The 18,975-nt window shown below is 40.4% G+C and overlaps 1 protein-coding gene across 1 annotated transcript in view; it reads left to right on the forward strand.

The window, feature by feature from the left end:
* The window catches only part of LOC133017626 (vertebrate ancient opsin-like), a 53,162-nt gene that overhangs the window by 1,746 nt on the left and 32,441 nt on the right, over positions 1–18,975 (forward strand). The window contains exon 2 of the mRNA XM_061083753.1: positions 5,946–6,274. Coding sequence (XP_060939736.1) covers positions 5,946–6,274 — 329 coding nt within the window. The remainder of the gene's footprint in view (positions 1–5,945; positions 6,275–18,975) is intronic.

An 18,975-nucleotide genomic window follows, 5' to 3' on the forward strand; every position in this document is an offset into this window, starting at 1 on the left:
AAGGTGATTCATAAGGAGTTTGTATGAAACTAGCATAACAGTGTTCAAATCATGTCCCACCCGAGCATGTGTGTCCGTCAGTACTAATGTGATTAAATGGGTGGGATCCGGATTTTACTCATTTGTGCATTAAACATAAAAAAGGCTACCAAAGACCCAAGTCCTCCGTCTGACACCTGATTTAAGGTTCTTCAATGGACAAGTCCTCTTACCCTCAGTCGCACTAATTGCATTAAAAGCTTTCCAAGCCTTCCACACAACCTTTAGAGGAGCACGTCTGAGGTATTGGCTTTTTGAAAACACTCAACTCTTTTGAGCTGTGTGTCCTACTTCTCTCTGGCTGTCCAATCAAAGTGCACACGTCAAAGGATATGTTGCACTTACTGATTTCAAACGGGAAGACAGATGGAAGGGTTAGAAAATACAGTAGTTGGTTTCTAGGGCCCTCCATGCTCCCACTGAACATCATTCTTGACTGAATTTGGCTAAAATCAATATATACTAATCTCATATAAAATTCACTGCATTAAGGCTGGTTCTGTTTGTATGAACTTTGACAGACAACTGTCAGTCCTTCAATCAGATTTTAATAATGGATCATGTTTTTATTACATTGCTGCTTTGTTTCCTGCAACGCCCCCCCCCCCCTCCCCATCAATTAATCATAGCCACTGGATCTCATGGTCAGCTTCCTCTTAATACGATTTCCTAAAGTTCATCAGTCACTGCTGGAAATAAAAAAAAAGTCCCGACAGTGAATGATTTTTCACAGCATTAAACATAATAATAACATCTGATTAAATATTTACAGCTTTTCAAAAACAGACTTCCAGCTCCATTTCCAGCTGAACATTGAGTGCACACTGGATGCTGGACGCAGAACAACTCTGCAGTCAGCGGCCGATAAGTTCTCCCTGATGAAGTTTATAGAAAAGTACTCATAAATCGTACAGGAAAGGTTTCCTCTCATTCACTGCACGCTCCATTTCAATGTGGAGCATCTGCTGGTGACCACCCGCAATCACAGCAACACTAAAGCCAAACATGAAGCCTTTGAATAATGAAATATTCCAAAATGCGAATGTAGTAAATGATTTGCGTTTTTCGATCGTCCATTTGTACTCATTTTTTGTCTTTTGAGTCATTTTACATCTCCGAAGTTCAGAAGTTATTTATATATTGCCAAGCAGGCTTACACCTGGAATTTGCTCTGGTTATTGGTGGATACAATGAACATAAAAACATAAAAACACAATAAATACAACACACATAAGGAAAACAATAAAAAACAATATATAAAATAAAAAGATATAAAAGATATAAAAGATATAAAAGATCCAAAAGATTTAAAAAGTACAGTAAAAAGTGGAATGCAAACTGCAAACAGTAGAACAGTGTCAAATTGCAATATGCAATGTAATGCAATATAATATAATATGTGTGTAATGTGTGTAGTCTTGTGTGCATTATGTGCCTCTTTATGGCCAATTTGTGTCTCTGCCGTACTGTTACATCTAGTAGTTCTACATCTCTGTAAGTCTTTTTGTCCTTCTTCGAAGCCATCTCATGTCTCTTTCCGGTTGTATCTCTTTAAGTGTTATATGGTAAAGCCCAGCGGACCTGCAACCCATCGAGCCTCTGGCTGTTCAATCTATCCATGCAGTGGAGGAAGGAACTAAAGATTTACACACACATACGCTCACTGATTAAGATTCAGGCAGCAGACGAATCCAGCAGGCTTTTCCATCCATGGCTTTTGTCACCGGGACACTGTATCGCTGTCTTGATCTGCTACTTAAAAACTTCCCACCCTACGTTTTACTTAACTTCGCTGAATTTCTTTCCTGAACAGCCTCTTGAATTTGTGAAACTTTTAAATCAATGACAGACTCTTCAGCACTACTTTCAGCTCCATGGACACGTTGGCAGCATCGAAAAAAGGATCACTTCATTTCCGTCAGACCATAGAGAATAAAGTGAGACTCCCATGTTAATCAGTATCTGGATGTACACTGAGTGTATCCACCCTTCAGTTAACTAGAGTTTCATGCTGATCTTAAGCGCCGTCTGAGGTCGTGTAACAGTGACATCCACAAGGAGACAATTTATTTAAACCTCTCTGACAGGACTTTAGCTTCTACCCGCTACTACATCACAGGAAGACAGACTGTGTGTTCATGTGAGAACGAGAGATGGCTTACAGACATCATTAGAGCGCCCATTGGTTATGGATGAGTAATTCCTCAACAGGCTCGTAAAAAACAGAGTGCAGGAAAGAGTGGAGCAGGGTCACAGAAAGGAGTAGTGAAATTTATAATTCAGATGAATAAGGCTGGGTGCTGCCTTTGACACAGTATTCACCAAATCTCTGTAAAACTTCTCTGAATGATCGATGCTCCTTCAAATTAGAGGGCATGCCTGTCAGTGACAAAATATGTTGTTAGCCTGGCGTACGACATGGTATTTCTACTCCCTCCTGCACATTGATTTCTACTTCTTGCTCACAGTGTCCTGCTTTCGATCCATAACATTTTAGATTTATGAACGACTGAACAACAGAAAATATTCCGCTTTGGCTGCAAGCACAAACTGAAGACAATTTGTGGAAATTGCACACATGTCCACACACTCACAGCCTGCACTTTTCCCTTTTGCCATCAACCTCCCTGCAACCATTTAACTGCTTCACCTGCCCTGACCGCTTTTTTGCGTTTTCCTCTCACTCTCCCTCTCTCACGGAACTTTTATTGTTTTCCATTACTCTCGGGGGGGAACAGGTGGGAAGGTATTTTTCTGTCTTTATTTGACACCAGGCCTGCGTGTCCCCGCATACTGCTGGCTGCCTCAAGTGATCTCTGCACACAGTCACTGGATTAACCTTGCACTGCTGGGCCCCCTCGCTGCATACTGAAGTCAGATTGCCCTTCTGCATGCACACACACTTGTGCAGGCAACCGAGCACAGATATAGATGACGATGTCCAGGGGAGAGGAAATGCATATACATGTGCATCACGCAGGCACCAGCAGCACCTGGCAGAGTGATTTTAATTTGGTACGATGGTAAGTAAAAAAGTCTCAGCAGGGAGAAAGAGAGCAGAACAACGCTACTGCACATAAAGGTCAAAGATAGTGAGCCATCTAATGAGCAAGCGTGATAAATAGTAAAGTTAAGGTCTTTCAAAGCAGGGACCAAAATATATTTTGTGGGAACATGTCTGGTTTGAGTTGTGCATTAATGGGAACAATCATCTCTTTACCTGCTGGCCGAAGCCATCATCCTTAATGTTAGCAAGACATTCTCTTCCAAATAATAGACTTCTCTTTCTTTGAAACGTATCAGGATCACAGTACTTCTCCTCCACACATGATGGCCGAGGAAAGACACACAGCGATGAGATTTGTCGGACAAACAAAGCTTTATTTGAGCCTCTGTTTTTCATTCAAACCGTCTTTTCCTGGATAAACCTTATCAGACGAGTGCTGCGGAGCCAGATACTTTCTAACAGACAAATCAGACAGAGGAAAGTCAGGGAGCTGCACAGACATGGAACAATATGCTCCTTTTTCTTGATTTCAGACATTATTAGATCATAAGATCTTTCATTTTGGAAGATTAGATTCACCTGCTTCCTTTGATCCTGCCTGAAGACGAGTGGATTGATGAAGAGGGATTTTTGATTTCACTTGGTATGAAGTTACATCCAGAGTTCTGCGGGTGTCTTTCATTATGACATTACATGGGCTTAAATAAAGATTTCCTTGTCAGTCATACACTTTGTAACCAAAGAATAAAGCAAGGGGAATGTGATGGGATCGGCATTATGTAGTTTCTGAAAAGGATAAATCATAATCGACTACAGCAGATTCGAAAAGCCTGCTGTCAAAGGTTTCAGAAACATGATGACAGCCGATATTAAAGTTTTATTCCCTTGCATTTATGTCATGGTGGAGAATTGCTTTGGCAAATCTGAGAAAGTGTGAATTGATTTGGCCTCTCATTCAAAGCTGATTGTGGACCACAGACTACATAGAAAACATAGGTAGACTCCACGTTCAGAAAAATAAGACAATTCGTAAGTGCCTGAAACTTGTATATTCAAGTCTATGAGGAAGTGACTTGCGTGATTTGTAACGTTAGTACACATTTTCATAAAGAGGTTATGGTCTTAATCGCTAGTTTCAAGTCTTCACCAATAAAGCGTGATGTTCATTTGGTAACGACTGATAATTCTATTAATTGTCTCCAGTGAAGGAAAGTAACACCAATGGTCATTCTTGTTTTGATGCAATTTCTATCACTTTTTTGCTCCTAGCATGTCAGGATGCTAACTGGCTAGCCTCGGCCCGGCTGGTCACTTTCAGATAGCCAGTCACTGAGTCCGTCTCCCCTGAAGAAGCAGCACTGCTCAGATGGCATATTAAGCCCTTTTGTCTTGTCAACAAAATGTTGGCTGCAGCTCTTGGCAAAGTCACCACCAACCACAAGAAAATGAAATAAATAACCAAAATAAGACACTTATGAATCTGAAATAATCACAATTTCTAAGGGGTTGCAGTCTTTTAGTTACTTTTACTTTTTGCTCCAAAACATACTGGAGTAATGATTACCTCTAGCGAGATGTAATTTGTTGCCAGCTATTAACACTATCACGAAGAGGACATCAGCCAGTCTACCTGTTGTGAGAAAGCAAGAAGTTCTTCTGCTGTTTCTTTTCAAACTGCAGTGAGAACAGAAGAGTGAAATGACATGCTGGATGAGATCAAGTAGTGATGATCTAGGATGAAAGAGCCCTTTGTCAAAATAGATGGGAGACAGTGGGTGTTTGGGGTCGGTTGCTATGAGCCAGTAAACCCACATCAAACAGAAACACAAGTAGGTTGTTGTAAAACTTTGTTTACTTTGTAATATTGCAGTAACAGAGCTAATAAAAGCCCGGAGCTAAGCATACTGTGCAGAAAACGCAGCATGAGGGCAATATCTGGGGGCAATAGACAACACACTGTACAATAGAGACTGTGCAGGCAGTGCAGGATGGTGGATGTGTGTGCACAATGCATGTGCACGCAAACAAAAACACAGAGCTAAAAGTTTTTGAACTGGTTCTACTGCCTTATTTTTCTAACTTTTTGCCCTGCTCATTTTTTACCTTTTTTCATTGATTGTGTTGCGTGTTTGCGGCTTTAGCACCTTAAATAAAGGTCTGGATCACTTCCCAAAAGGAACACTCAGTTTAGCTCCACTTCGCTGCCACTGAAAATCAATGAGCATGAAGGACAGCCCCGTGGATCACATCAGCTTCTCAACAATAGGCTGAGGGGTCAGTGTGAGCACCGAGCTGAAGGCTCCTGCTGCTCTGCCTCGGAAATAAGCAGAAACAGTAAGACATTGAGCTATCAAGTTAGTTTGTGTGTGTGTGTGTGTGTGTGTGTGTGTGTGTGTGTGTGTGTGTGTGTGTGTGTGTGTGTGTGTGTGTGTGCTCACTGAGCAGAGACACTACAGGTTGTGGTGCTGTTTGAGATTTACAGCAGCATGGATCTGCTGCAGGAAGCTCGGGAGCTAAACTACAACACAACCACATTTGCTATAGTTGTATTACTCTGCCCATTTCACAGGGGCAATTATTCTTTGAAAGTATAACTCGACACTCTTTGAAAACAAACCGCAAAGGTAATTTTTTCGCCTTACTTTTATTTCAGAGAGTGCTGTGAGGTTTTATATCACTCTGACTGTGCATGTTCATCTTAGATGCTCAGATTTGAACCGACTGTGTTTAGTCTGTATTTGATGGCCTCATTAAATGTGATGTACAGCAGCCAGGGTAAAACAAACCTGTAAGATGTCTACAGTGTTATATTCTGCTTATTTACCCAATTAATTGTTAAATGCTGGATCTACCATTCTTTTAAATTACGTATATGTGTCCCCTGTCTTTTATGCTGTAGGTATCGTGTCCCTCATCTCCCTGGCCATCCTCTCCTATGAGCGCTACAGCACCATGATGGTCCCCACCGAGGCGGACTCCTCCAACTACCAGAAGATCTCACTGGGCATCACCCTGTCCTGGGTCTACTCCCTCATCTGGACCGTGCCGCCACTCTTAGGTTGGAGCAAATACGGCCCTGAAGGTCCCGGGACCACCTGCTCTGTTGACTGGAAGGCCAAGACAGCGAATAACATCTCTTACATCATCTGCCTGTTTGTATTCTGCCTCATCATCCCTTTCCTGGTGATCGTCTTCTGCTATGGGAAGCTGCTGTGCGCCATCAGACAAGTAAGTCAATGGGGAAGACTTCCACTAAAGCACACGGAAATCTGGGTCCGCCCTCAACACTAAATGCATCTTGGGTCTTTGGGATTTTCAAAAGTGAAACCACATTTCTCATAAACCTTGATACTTCAGGGGATGAAATAACAAATGCTGGCAGCAGCTCATTGATATCCTGACAAGTTAAGCAGTCAGAACTATTGACCAAGAATATACTGCAGATTCTTGTTGTTAAGGAAACTTTTTAAAACTTTACCGCAGTAAAGATGGATGATTTTTGACAGGAACAATTTCCAGCCTAGAACAGGTGCACACAGTGTGAACTATGAGGCAATGTTAGAGGAAATAACACCATCTTGAATGTCTCAAAATGATTTGTTCATATGGATAAAAATCTGAAAAAACACTGACACCAGAAGGTAGTATTGTGGAGAAGCGAGCAGCTAAAGAGACTGTGTTTTTTCTAAGAAGTTGGTGGAGAACAAAACAAAGCCAGAATAAATGTTGGGGCGTTTTCACACCTGAAAGTCTGTATCATGGTCCGAACCAAGGTTCATGTCTTCTCGCTAATAGAAAGAAGTAGTCTTTCCATTTCAATGAAGGAAATGAGTGAACGGTTTCACTTTGTTAATTTCATTGCCAATCTAATATCGTTATGTTGTTGCTACCAGCAAAATGACGCTCTTTGTCATCCAAACATTATATCGTTAAAGGTAAAGACTTTAAGCAATCCTACAAGCTGCTTCCACTTCGTTTTCATATTTAATTGTTTAATGCTGCCTTAACTTCCTGCAGTCAGTCTTGAAAGCCCAAACTATCCAAAATAGATATTTTCACACTGCATATGATCAGAGCCATGGTTCAGTTTGATCAAGTCGGACTCAATTTGAATCAGTTGATCCGCAACATAGTCCGAGGGACCATTCACACTTGTTATTTTGGTTGAGACAAAACTGAAAATACAGCAGGTCCGGACCAAACAAGGTAGGTTTGAAAGCGCCCTTATATGTAATTTCATCAGGGGGCAAGTACATGTAAAAGCAGTGACTTATCTGCTGGAAGCATAAATAAACTTGTTAGTACACAGTCATCCAATATATCTTAATACAATAAAATGACTCATCAAGCTCACAGGAGGGTGATCGTAACTGATTCAGCAGAAGTTGGGAATCTCACCGTGGCGATATTGCACATTATCTGCAGACCAACACAAATCAAAGTAAGAACACAAGCAACAACAATGATATCGAACATATTTCAACCGAAAGCTCTAGATGCTGGATATTACTGCAAATGAAATAACCCAAATAAAAAAATCTGTATATTGTATATACCCTTATATTGACTCCTGAAATTTAGAGACAGAGACAGTTGCAATGTGTTCTGGGTTATGAAATGTTTTAATATGATTTAAGCAGACGTTATGAGAGAAGTGTTTTATAGTGAATTTCAACTCAAAGATTTAATATCATGAACATGAAAGTCTCTGTTTTTGTTGTAAAGTAACTAAACTTAACAAGCAATAACTGTACTTCTACTTCTCTCACAAAGTTTTGAACCAGTGAACTAGCACCTGCAGGTGTTTCATGAAGACCTATCGTGCAGCTGTGACTCTGGGGCTTAATTATCGTGTTTTATTTGACATCCATCCATCCCAGCAGCCATTACATTGCAGAGGTAATTACAGTTTCCCCTAACTCTAGCTGTATCCAACTAAAAGGACCATGGGTGCCATCATCGAAGTCCATAAAGTCAATCGCTGGGTCTTTATGGGGCACACCGAAGAACAGTTAAATGCATTGGCTTCAAATCCAGAAAGAGTCGCAGCAAGTATTTATGGGAGCAGAGTTAGAGGAATTTAGGTGTGACTGGTTAAAGCCTTTGTCCAGTTATAAATTCTTTGATTTTTCCTCAGGACTCAGTTAACAGATAATCTATATTAAAAGTTCAGTGTGTAAGATTCAGGTGAAAGGATCTATTTGCAGAAACTGAATTTAAAATAATCCTAGTGAGGTTTATGTGTTTCATCCAAATTGTACAAATTGTTGTTTTCTTTACACTAGAATGGACTCTTTATATTTAAATTAAGGGGTGGTGGGGTGTCCTCTCTACGGAGGCCGCCATGTTTTTTAAGGTAGCAGACTAGACAAACTAAACACCAATTGAGTTTTAAGGACAACTAAAGGCTACCACATGTTCTCTTTCATGTTTGGAAGGGGAGCGTGAGGGGAGAGGTATTCAGCTGCGGCCTGCAACTCCAGCACTAGATGTCACTAAATTCTACACACTGAACCTTTAAAGAGTAACTTAACATTGCTTAAAGATCATGTTTTGCTGACCTCCAGTGGTCGTCTGTCAGTCACCTTGGACTGGTGTTTTCTCGAAACCCTGTGGCACCAATAGTGGGTGAGATTACAGGTGCCAGTGAGCACATTTCTGACCACATCTATCCCTGATGCTGGATGTGGTGCCAAATGTAGGAGGCTTGAATCTTTAAATTCAGCTGTTTTTCCTTAAATATGTTTTTATGGTGCTTATAATTTGAAGGATGTAAACTTTATGGGAAACCTCATTTATTAAACCCCAACAGACTGCACACAGGATCCTAAAAACAAAGCCCCTGAGCGTACGTCCCACTGCAGTTCCCAACCCTATAGCTGACACTTCAGAAAATAATTACCCCCCAACAGTGAGGATACATAGGTAAAGCTATGGTGAATTTTAATGCGAGCAGAACAGTGGAGGAGAATATAAACCCTGTGAGTAGGAGATGAGCCTACTTTGCAACATCCGGCTGCATGTGCAGTATTACTTACAAAGTCTCACAGTGACTGAAAGAGATGAGGGGATACAGTGTGAGAGGGAGTGTGCATAACATTACATGTCATTTGTCAGACGCTTTTATCCAAAGCGACTTACAATTTGTGAATTCAACATCTATGAGGGGCCATTAAGGGGTTCAGTATCTTGCCCAAGGACACTTCGGCATGCAGATGGGAAGAGTGAGGATTGTACCGTCAACCTACCACCTACACCTGCCCAAGCACTCTCTCCAGGGAAGTTAGTCATCACACACAAACCCCCCCCCCCCTCCCTAGAGTGACTCTGTGTGTGTCTGGTTCAGCTATCTTTGAGTCTACAACCTAGGGTGTGAGGTCACAAAGTTAGGATCTTGTGGCAGGTCCTCTCTTTGTGACCCCCCTTTAATGGACTGTTTGGGTGTTAAGAGTTTGTTTTAGGGTTGGACCAGGGAATGCATTATGCCAATGAGTGTCCTCACTAAGATAGCTGTATAAACATGTGTGTGTGTGTGTGTGTGTGTGTGTGTGTGTGTGTATCTGCTTGCATGTGCTCTGTTTTCCCTCAGTGGTTTGGTGTGTGACACAGCCTCAACTGTGAGCAAAGATAGGTAACAATTAATCTAATAGAACAATGCCGGCCTCCTTTCTTTCCCGTGTTGTTGTGCACAGTTTTCTTCCTCTCCATCTGCGGTTTGGCATCAGTTTCTTTGGCTTCATTCTTTGTATTTTGCCCCTTTATTTGCTGTCCTGCCTCATCAGAAAACACACACAGTTCTTTGTGTTTCTCAGTGTTTTCTCTCTTTGTCTTTCCCCGCTTCTCTTTCTCTTCCTTCCAAATGCTCCGATTTATCTATTATCCGTCAGCTTCAGCTTCTTTGTCCCCTCTTCCTGTCCTTTGGTTGCTCTTTTTGCAGAATTACATGAGCATTCTTTATCTGCTTTATCTAATGGCTCTCTGTGCTGCTCGGGGTTGTTCCTCTCCCACTGATGGTGAGTACTTGCTATTGTTCATTAGAAAAGGCAGGTCACCTTGGAAATCCACGGCTGAAAAAAGATAAAAGTATGTCAGCAACTTGTCGACTAAAAGTTCAAAGAGTCGGCTCCCCTATCTCATAATGTGACGATCAGTGGAGCGGTCCACGCTGGGTTTGATCCGAGGCTGTGTGCATTTGCCTGATCCCATCTCATAGTGAAACCAAATATCAGAGGCATAGGGATGAAGTTGAGTATTTCGACATGGCTTTCGATGAAATGGTTGACCTACTTCAGCTCAAAACTGTTTCCATGAGGTGAAGATTAGCCTCCTTTTTCAGTTTAATCATGCATCCATCAATAGCTGGCTGAGAGGATTTTAAGACAGGAAATGGACGGAAACACATCGTCTATGCTTGCTTGTGCATGCTTCGTAGTGTCTGTCAATGTTTTCGTCTCTTTTTATTGCTCGCTCTCAGAAAAGGTTTTAACAGGAAATCACTTAAAGTGTCTCAAGATATCTTTCTCACACAGATGTACAGTATGTGTATGAGTTACTTAAAATGAGCCTCTACCTCCTTTCAACATGCCAACATCCATCTGGGACCAGGTTTTAGAAAAGACATCCAGTAATTTACTCTGCAAAATAAGTAAATTATTACCAAAAAGAACAGCGTCCGTGGCTTTTGTAAGTGCTTTAAAATGTCTTGAACAAGGAAATTCATGAGTGGCTGTGGATCAGGAGAAAGAGTGGGTTGTCCACTAATCAGAAGGTCCGTGGTTCAATCCCAGGCTCCACATGCCAAAGTGTCCATGGCCGTGCTCTGGCTGTGCTGGTGTGTGATAGAAAAAGCATTGTGTATAGTAGAGCGCTGTGTGTGAATGTGGCTTGTACTGTAAAGCGCTTTAAGAGGTTGTTGAGGTAGTTAAGTTTAATACATAATTGCAACCAGGAAAACAACTGCTGTAGATTGTGTTTTATGAGATCTCAACAGAAACCGAATAAACAACAATTTAAAGATGCTTTCCTTTCTATTTGTCAGTTCATGTCATTTGCAAAACGAATAAGCAAAACAAGACCATACAATAGAATCCAAAGATGTATACGCTTCCTATATATTCAGTTTGCACAATCTATTACTGTATGGATGCAACACTACCTTCTGCCTTAAATAAACTAGTTTCTTTCCCTCTTTCTCTGCCTCTAGCCGATGTGCTCTTTGACCCTAAAACTTCACACATTAATCCAAAAGCCACAGAAATATACTGAAGCTGCCTAAAAGTCACAGAAACAAGAACAAACCAAAACACCCACACATGAATCCTAATGTACCTGATGCTGCAGCTACTTTAAATATTTACAAAGTCCAAGGCTCTGTCTTGATTTTAGTGTCAACTGGATGTTGTTATTGTGACTTTTGTTCACATTAAAGATGCACAGGCTGATTTTAAGCATTTTTGAATTCGACAAAGAACCTTTTTCTAAAAATATTCCTTGTGTCAGACATGTACACTGTCGGCCATATTGTGGGTACTTCAACAAATAATACAAACTGGACTCACCAACTGTGACTGATGGCATACTATTTTTATCCTAAGCAGTCACAACAACAGCAAACCTGGTGTAGGCTGCTGGTGCTACACAATGTCTGGTTGTGTTGTCTGCTGGTTCACAATATGTTACATTATCTAACCCTCTGCAGAGCATGGTGAATTGAAGGTACTGAACATGTTGTGGTGCAGTCGTCAATGTTCCTCGTCTTCTTTCACCGTCACTTTGAATTGTGAATCATTCTGCACCAGGACTCTGACATGTTGTTACCAGGGCAAGAGCAGAATCTGCAGTTTGTTGTAAGCAGTTCATTTAATTCCAAAAATCACAAAACATGCTTTTATGTAGGGTTGTCAAAAGTATCAACATTTTAATACCACATGTTGGAAATTATACAATCTGTTAACTTCACTTTTGATAGTATTGAAAAGTACAGAAGCCGATCTATTCTATATTCTCAGAATCAGCAGGGGGGCAGAAGAAGGACCAATAGATCTACTACACTGTAAAAAATACTATGTTTAGAAGTAAATGTAAGTACGACACTGCACGCATAGTCAGGAAAATGTATGTAAAGCATTACAAGGAAAATGCCTCCTTGACAGTTTTACTATCATATCATCAAACTAATATTAGTCAGGCATTAATAGGTTGTTGAGGTGGACTGCAATCAATGATTATTTTAATTTTGGATTAATCTGATGATTAATACATCTGATTAACAGAGACGCAGGTGACATCTTCACAATGCTTGTTGTGTCTAGCCAATAGTCCAAAGCATTATTATCAATTTTCTCTTCCTTTTCATATGGGCCACGTTTTTTTGTGTGATCAATTCTTCGTATTAATCACTTAGTTATTTAAATAAAAAAATAAAAAAATTATTGCGGTATAGAGTTTGGGATTATATTGAGGACTCAAAATTTTGGTATCATGACAACCCTACTTCCATGTATGTCATGTACTGTATGCAGTGCCAGACTCCACTAGGACATGAGGCTCGAATATAAATTGAGACATATACGCATCTTAATGCATTCTGACAGCGATTCCAAACTGCTCTGCTGCACATCAAAGTGCGAAGTCACATCTTCACAAATTGCACATTACTTATTCCTCAAAGGATCGAACATCACTGATCCAGCATCACTGTTACAAGTGACAGAAACTGCTCCACGTGGATCCACTCCGTACTGTGAGCCACTCAACTGGCAGATTATGCAAATTTACCTTTATCCTATAAAACTGAAAATGTGTCATACCATTCTTCCCACTCTGATGTGCTGCAGGTCACTAAAATGACTAAAGGCTAAAGATGAGGTAAACATAACATGGGACACATCAGCAGTTTTTCACATCATTTGGTGTCTGCTGTAATAGATCTGACACAGATTTAGATGTGGGGAACGACAACTTAATTCCTCTCTACCTGGAGGATAGTGTAGACACAGCTAAATGGTTGAAGTGATGAGCTTTGGCTCAGATGATTCAAATGTATTAACCCAACCAAGTTCCTCAAAGCCACTACAGTATGTGTCCGGATCCAAACCCAATAGAGCTGTCCTTCAGTTTCTATTAGCAACATAGATGTCATCAAAACAACAAGAGAAGACAAATTGATGCCTCTACCGAGAGACATTGTCCATGACACTTGAAAACCAAAACAAATTAGATAAAATATGCACACACACGCACAAAGACAGATGGAGTATTTCGTAAGACAACCAGCAGTTCTTCCCTTTGTCTCAACAACCTCACTCTTGGTCTGAATTCATTACGTGACTCATGTGTCCCTTTGGAGATCGAGCAATGCTCTCAAGTTCCACGATATTTCTCCAGCATACTTTGTGGCCAAGAGGGAGAGAGGGAGATAGGGGGAGGTAGATGAAGATAACAAGAGGAAGTGAGGGAGGTAAAGAGATGAAAAGGGAGAATTGAGTGAGGTGGAGAGTCCTAGAGAGAGAGACACCCGCTATATGCATGTTAACCTGACCCCTCGCTATGCACTGAACAAAACAACCCATTTGAGCTCTATCCCACATGACATGTAGTGACCTTGCCCATGTAATAATTTCAATGGCCACAAGAAGATTTTTCTTCCCACCTCTGGCCCCTTGCCTATTTCGTGAGCTCCTATTATGTTTCACAGCAGCACCAAGGGGAGGGGGCACTTGTCCACTTTGTCTGGACAAGTGGCTCTGACGCAACTAGCATTTTTTCCCATGTTTACAACATAATACAAGCAACCTTGCAAAACATTCTTTAGTTCCAGCTTTTTATTCCTTTGCCCTATGAGCATCCATCTCCAACTCTGTTTACCTATTTAAGTAAACACACACACGTTTTCTGTATTAATGGTTGTTGTTTTGTGCAATTTCTGCTGCTGATAACTTTCTCACACACACACCGACACACACCGACACACACACACACCGACACACACCGACACACACACACACACACACACACACACACACACACACACACACACACACACACGGCTCATCTCATTTTCGACAGTGACAGCTTCAGTCCCTGCTTTCTCACCCGCTTTTCCGCTCTTTTCAAAACTCTTTCTCCATCTCCTAGCTCTGTGTGTGCCCTCGTCCCATATTCTTTCCCTTTCACTGTGCCATTATCATCCATCTTCTTCACCTTGGTTGTCTCGGTTGTCATTATCACTTCCATCCCATCTCCGCCCCTCATCCCCTCCCCAGAAAGCAGCCCGATAGGTGCCATCACTTAACAGTGAAACACTTATGTAGCAACTGACAACAATAACTTTGTTGTGGATTAAAAAAACAATATAACAAATGTCATTGTTTTAAATAATGTTCATGTGTTAAGCTTAGTTTTAAAAAAATAATCACTTATATTTAAATTTGTAGGCTTTGGTGCAAGTAAAACTTTTGTGGATATTGATATTACAGCAGTAATTAAATTAACAAAAATTAACTGCTTCATTAAATTTTTTCATACAAACAGAAACACTATTACCTGCCAAAGTGACAAAATGCCGACATCAGCAGAAGCCCGTCTACACAGCAATCAAATATCAATCAGGCTATAGACTCATCCTTACTTGGTGATTAAGATGAAAATGCTTTAGACTGATTTCTAAATTGCAATATAAAACCAAAAATAACCTGCTCAGTTGAAAACCATGAAAAAAGACATGAACCATGGTCCAAACCTTCAGGTGTGAAAAATCCCTTAATAGTGACAGAGGAGCAGGTTTAATACTATTTTTCCACCTCAGAGTTTTTAGAAGGGAATCCAAAGCAGTACTTAACCAAGAGTGGATCGTAAAAAAACTCAACTGTTAAGCTTATCTAATGAGCCAAGTTTGGGAACTGAATATTGTTTTTAGAGCTTTATTTTTAATGACTTTTTACAGGGAAGATGTAAAACACAAAGTAGTGGAAAACACAATGTTTCTTATTTTTAGAAAGCAATCTCAGCCTTTGCAATTAAGCCAGTGGGATGCAGATCAGTGTGTGCTTCAGTGCATTGAAAGTGATAGTTCATACAGAAATGAAAATGTTCTCATTATCTACTCACCACTATGCCGATGGAGGGTTGGGTGAAGTGTTTGAGTCCACAAAACACTTCTGGAGTCTCCCGGGTAAACTTTGTTGGAGCAGAATCCAATACAATTGAAGTCAATGGGGAGTCCTTGTTCAGATGGGGGCTAAAACACGATGTTTATGGCTTAAAACACAATGTTAATGACCTAGTTTCGATTCCAATATGAATGTCGGGCTTGCTGACACTTGGATGACACCAAAAGAGTTTACTCAGTGGGCAAAGACAAAATTTGACCTGATAAAAGGTACTCAATAAATAAGTCAATCAATAAATTAATCATTTTTTATATGTGTCGCTCATATTAACAGATCACAATGTGTCTAATAGAGCTCAACAATCAATCAGCTTGAGTAGGCAGCAGAAAAGCTTCCAAATGAGGGGTCACCTAATAAATGACAGTGTTAACTTGTATTTTTGTCTATATTACCTTCAGTGTAGTGTCAGAGATTTTTCACACTTTCCTTACGTAGTTTGAGTCCTTAAGCACGATGAAGAGATTAACATACAAAACGTTTGAGTATCCTGTATTTCAATCAAGTGCATTTAAGCACACTCTGATCTGCATCCTTCGTGCTCAATTGCAAAGGCAGAAATTGGATTTTCAAAATAAGAAACATGAACCATAAACCATGAAATCAAAAACACTTCAATGTAAATATTTCCTTCCAAGCCCTTGTAATGTGCAAGAAGCATTCCAGTCTTCAGATGCTGCGATGTTCGCACAATTTACCTTATGTCTCAGCTTCGGCTTCCAATGTGACATCTGCCGACCACTTATTACCAATCTGTGGACGTACAGAGACAAAATGCAGCTCGCACATACAACCAAGCTGTGAGATGCCATTAACTTAACCCTTCAGAAACTTGATATCGCATGGAAACAATTCCACCAAATAATGGTGAAGAGTGCAGCTGACCTCCAGAGTCCAGGAGGAAAACTGAGAGAAAGCGATGATCTACTGGGGTGGAGGTGTAATCTGGCTTTAGCAGTAAAACTGACTATGTGGTCATTAATTGCACTTCTTAATGATCCTGTTAGAAACATGGCCATCAGTAGTGAGAAGACCATTTCCCTCGGTATGTTTAAACCAGTCAAGTGTGGTGGTTGTGTGGCAGTAAAACCGAGGTGCTTCTGTTCATCAGCAGATGTTAATCGATGTTCTGTGTCACAGGGAGAGTAGACCTCACATGAACTACAGGCTCAGTTATACTGTCCTTAAGAGTTAAGACCTCAACCACTCCACTGTGTCAGTCTGTACACTGACTGAAACAAAGCCACCAGATTCAGTCCATTTTTATCATAGAGAGTTCAGGTAAATAGAAACTTATTTTTCCATTATACCACCATTCAATTTTCTGTCATTTAACATCCTAAACTCTCCTTAGTTTAGCATGAAAGTTTATATCTCATTTCTTGTTTCAGGGTTTTACAGATTTGTATATGATATCTAGCAATTTTAACAATAGGAAGATGGTGTTGAAAACAGACGTGTCAAAATGCAGCATGTTGTCCAAAGGGTGAGTATAGTGAACAATCAATCTGTTCTAAACAGGATATGAATTCAAAAATTATGTCATTAACCTGCCGCTTTGAATCTCCAAGTAATTACATTAAATGTGTGTAAACAGAATGTTTAATGCACATTAATAATTAGTGGTTAATGCAGGCTTTTTATGTGAATTAAACGGCTAGCAATGATCACCAGTGCATTTTCACTGAGGAGCACATTCCTCTACATCTCAAGCAAGGAGTCGGTTCGAGAACTGTTCTTAATTGCACTTGCCTCCCAATATAATATCTGCACTTAATATAAATTACCTTGTAGAGGAGGATTTAAGGAAACCGTGCGCGCGCGCACAAACGCACACACACACACACACACACACACACACACACACACACACACACACACACACACACACACACACACACACACACACACACACACACACACACACACACACACACACACACACACACACACACACACACACACAGCTCTCATACAGTTGTGCTTTCTAGTGAGGAGGAGATGCTGTGGATGTCCTTATGTGTCAAACATGTTGCTTTCACCAGCAGCTGGTTAACTTCAAACTTCACTTAGCAAATACCTTGTCATTGTTACATCTCCGTTTTTGTGGACATTCAACTAAAGAGAACACGTTATTCAGTGACTTTTGAAAAGATACTGCTTCGTAAGCCTTCGGACAGAGGCAGACTAAAGCCGTTTTCAGGCATTACGTGTGGAGGTGCTCAGATGCGTTCACAACAACAAACTCTGCAGGATTCAGGTGAGAGGTGGTGCAGCCAGCAGAGGCAGGATGTAACGTATTACGATTCTTGGTAAGAGTTAAAATTAAATGATTTTTTTAAATGTCAACCTATAGTGTTCAGTTTCATCTTCAGTTCACATTATGAACATGATTTCAACATAGTTTCAGTTCATTACATGATTTTTTTTAACGCAGCCTCGACAAATAAACCTCATCTACTGTATATGCAACGGAAACTGTCCATCAACCACATTATAGCATGTTCCTCAACTTATTTGTTTGCATATACAGGATCAGATTCATCATTCTTGCAAAGGTGTGTTGCTATTTTAACAGATAAATTAAGCATTGGTGTATTTTTGTTAAGTTGCCATAAACTGACCAACATTCAGGCTCATAGCTTTAAACACTGCACGCTTCTGATTCGGACCCATGCAAAATACTTTATATGAACTGGTGCCTTTTCTGTCTAATCTTTTAAAAGCTTGGACACTATGAAACCCAGCTAAAGGCAGAGGGGGATCTATCATTAGTGTGATTCATTACTGAGATGTGATCATCTGATCACAGCCCTGGAGCCATATATTTTTCCCCAGTTATTAAAGCTGACTTTAATCCATCCGAGAGAGCTAATGTTTTTGTTATGGCTGCCAGAATAATATATGTTAGGGGAGCTAGATAGCTGTTGAAACACAGGGTTACTTGAGGTCGATGGTATTAAAGCGTTGAGTTAATTTACCATGAGTTCTCTTTTGCTCAACTTCCACATGAATAACTTTAATTCATTTTGACCGACCTTCTATGTAAACACACAGTAAGTGGGGTTATCAATCATACAGGTAACATTATGAACACTGCCGTCAGTGTTTGAAAAGGTATAATTCAACCCAAATTTTATCTTTACTATACAGAATGTGAGTCACAGCAGTACACATTTAGAGGTCTGTCTAAGAACATGCTAACTGTGTGGCTCTTGGAACAAGAATGGAGTCTGTTCATTAGTGCCCTGTTAGCGCCTACATACTGGAATGTTTAGTGCTGGCATATTGTTTTGTTTCTTGTTGTCACTGTTTGTTAGACGACATGGCAGGCTTTACTCTCGGAGCGTTTCAATGGACTTCAGGGAACAAACATGGAGTTCCCCACACCCAACCAAACCCAACCCCTCCCAGAAACACAGGATACCAAACCATCATCCCAATCTTCGTTTGATTATTTTATTATAAACAAATTCAACACAATGCATATTGTGCTTACAATTAAATACAAGTTAAGTGGTAAAGTTTAATTCAAAAGCCCCACCTCCATCCCAGGTACATCATACACACAATCCTTAGATTATGGTCTTTCAACCAAATGGTAAAAACTGCGAAGCTAATGACAGAAAGCTAGTGGCACGTGGCTTCTCCTGTACATAGTGGATCACAGTATTTAAGGGGTTTTCCAACTAAAATGTTGCTGTGGACAAACGAAATAAGATATTTTAAACTCGAACGCACTCAAAACAGGTCAATCTGAGG

The sequence above is a fragment of the Limanda limanda genome, chromosome 13 (genome assembly GCF_963576545.1).
Source record: "Limanda limanda chromosome 13, fLimLim1.1, whole genome shotgun sequence".
Taxonomy (NCBI): Eukaryota; Metazoa; Chordata; class Actinopteri; order Pleuronectiformes; family Pleuronectidae; genus Limanda; species Limanda limanda.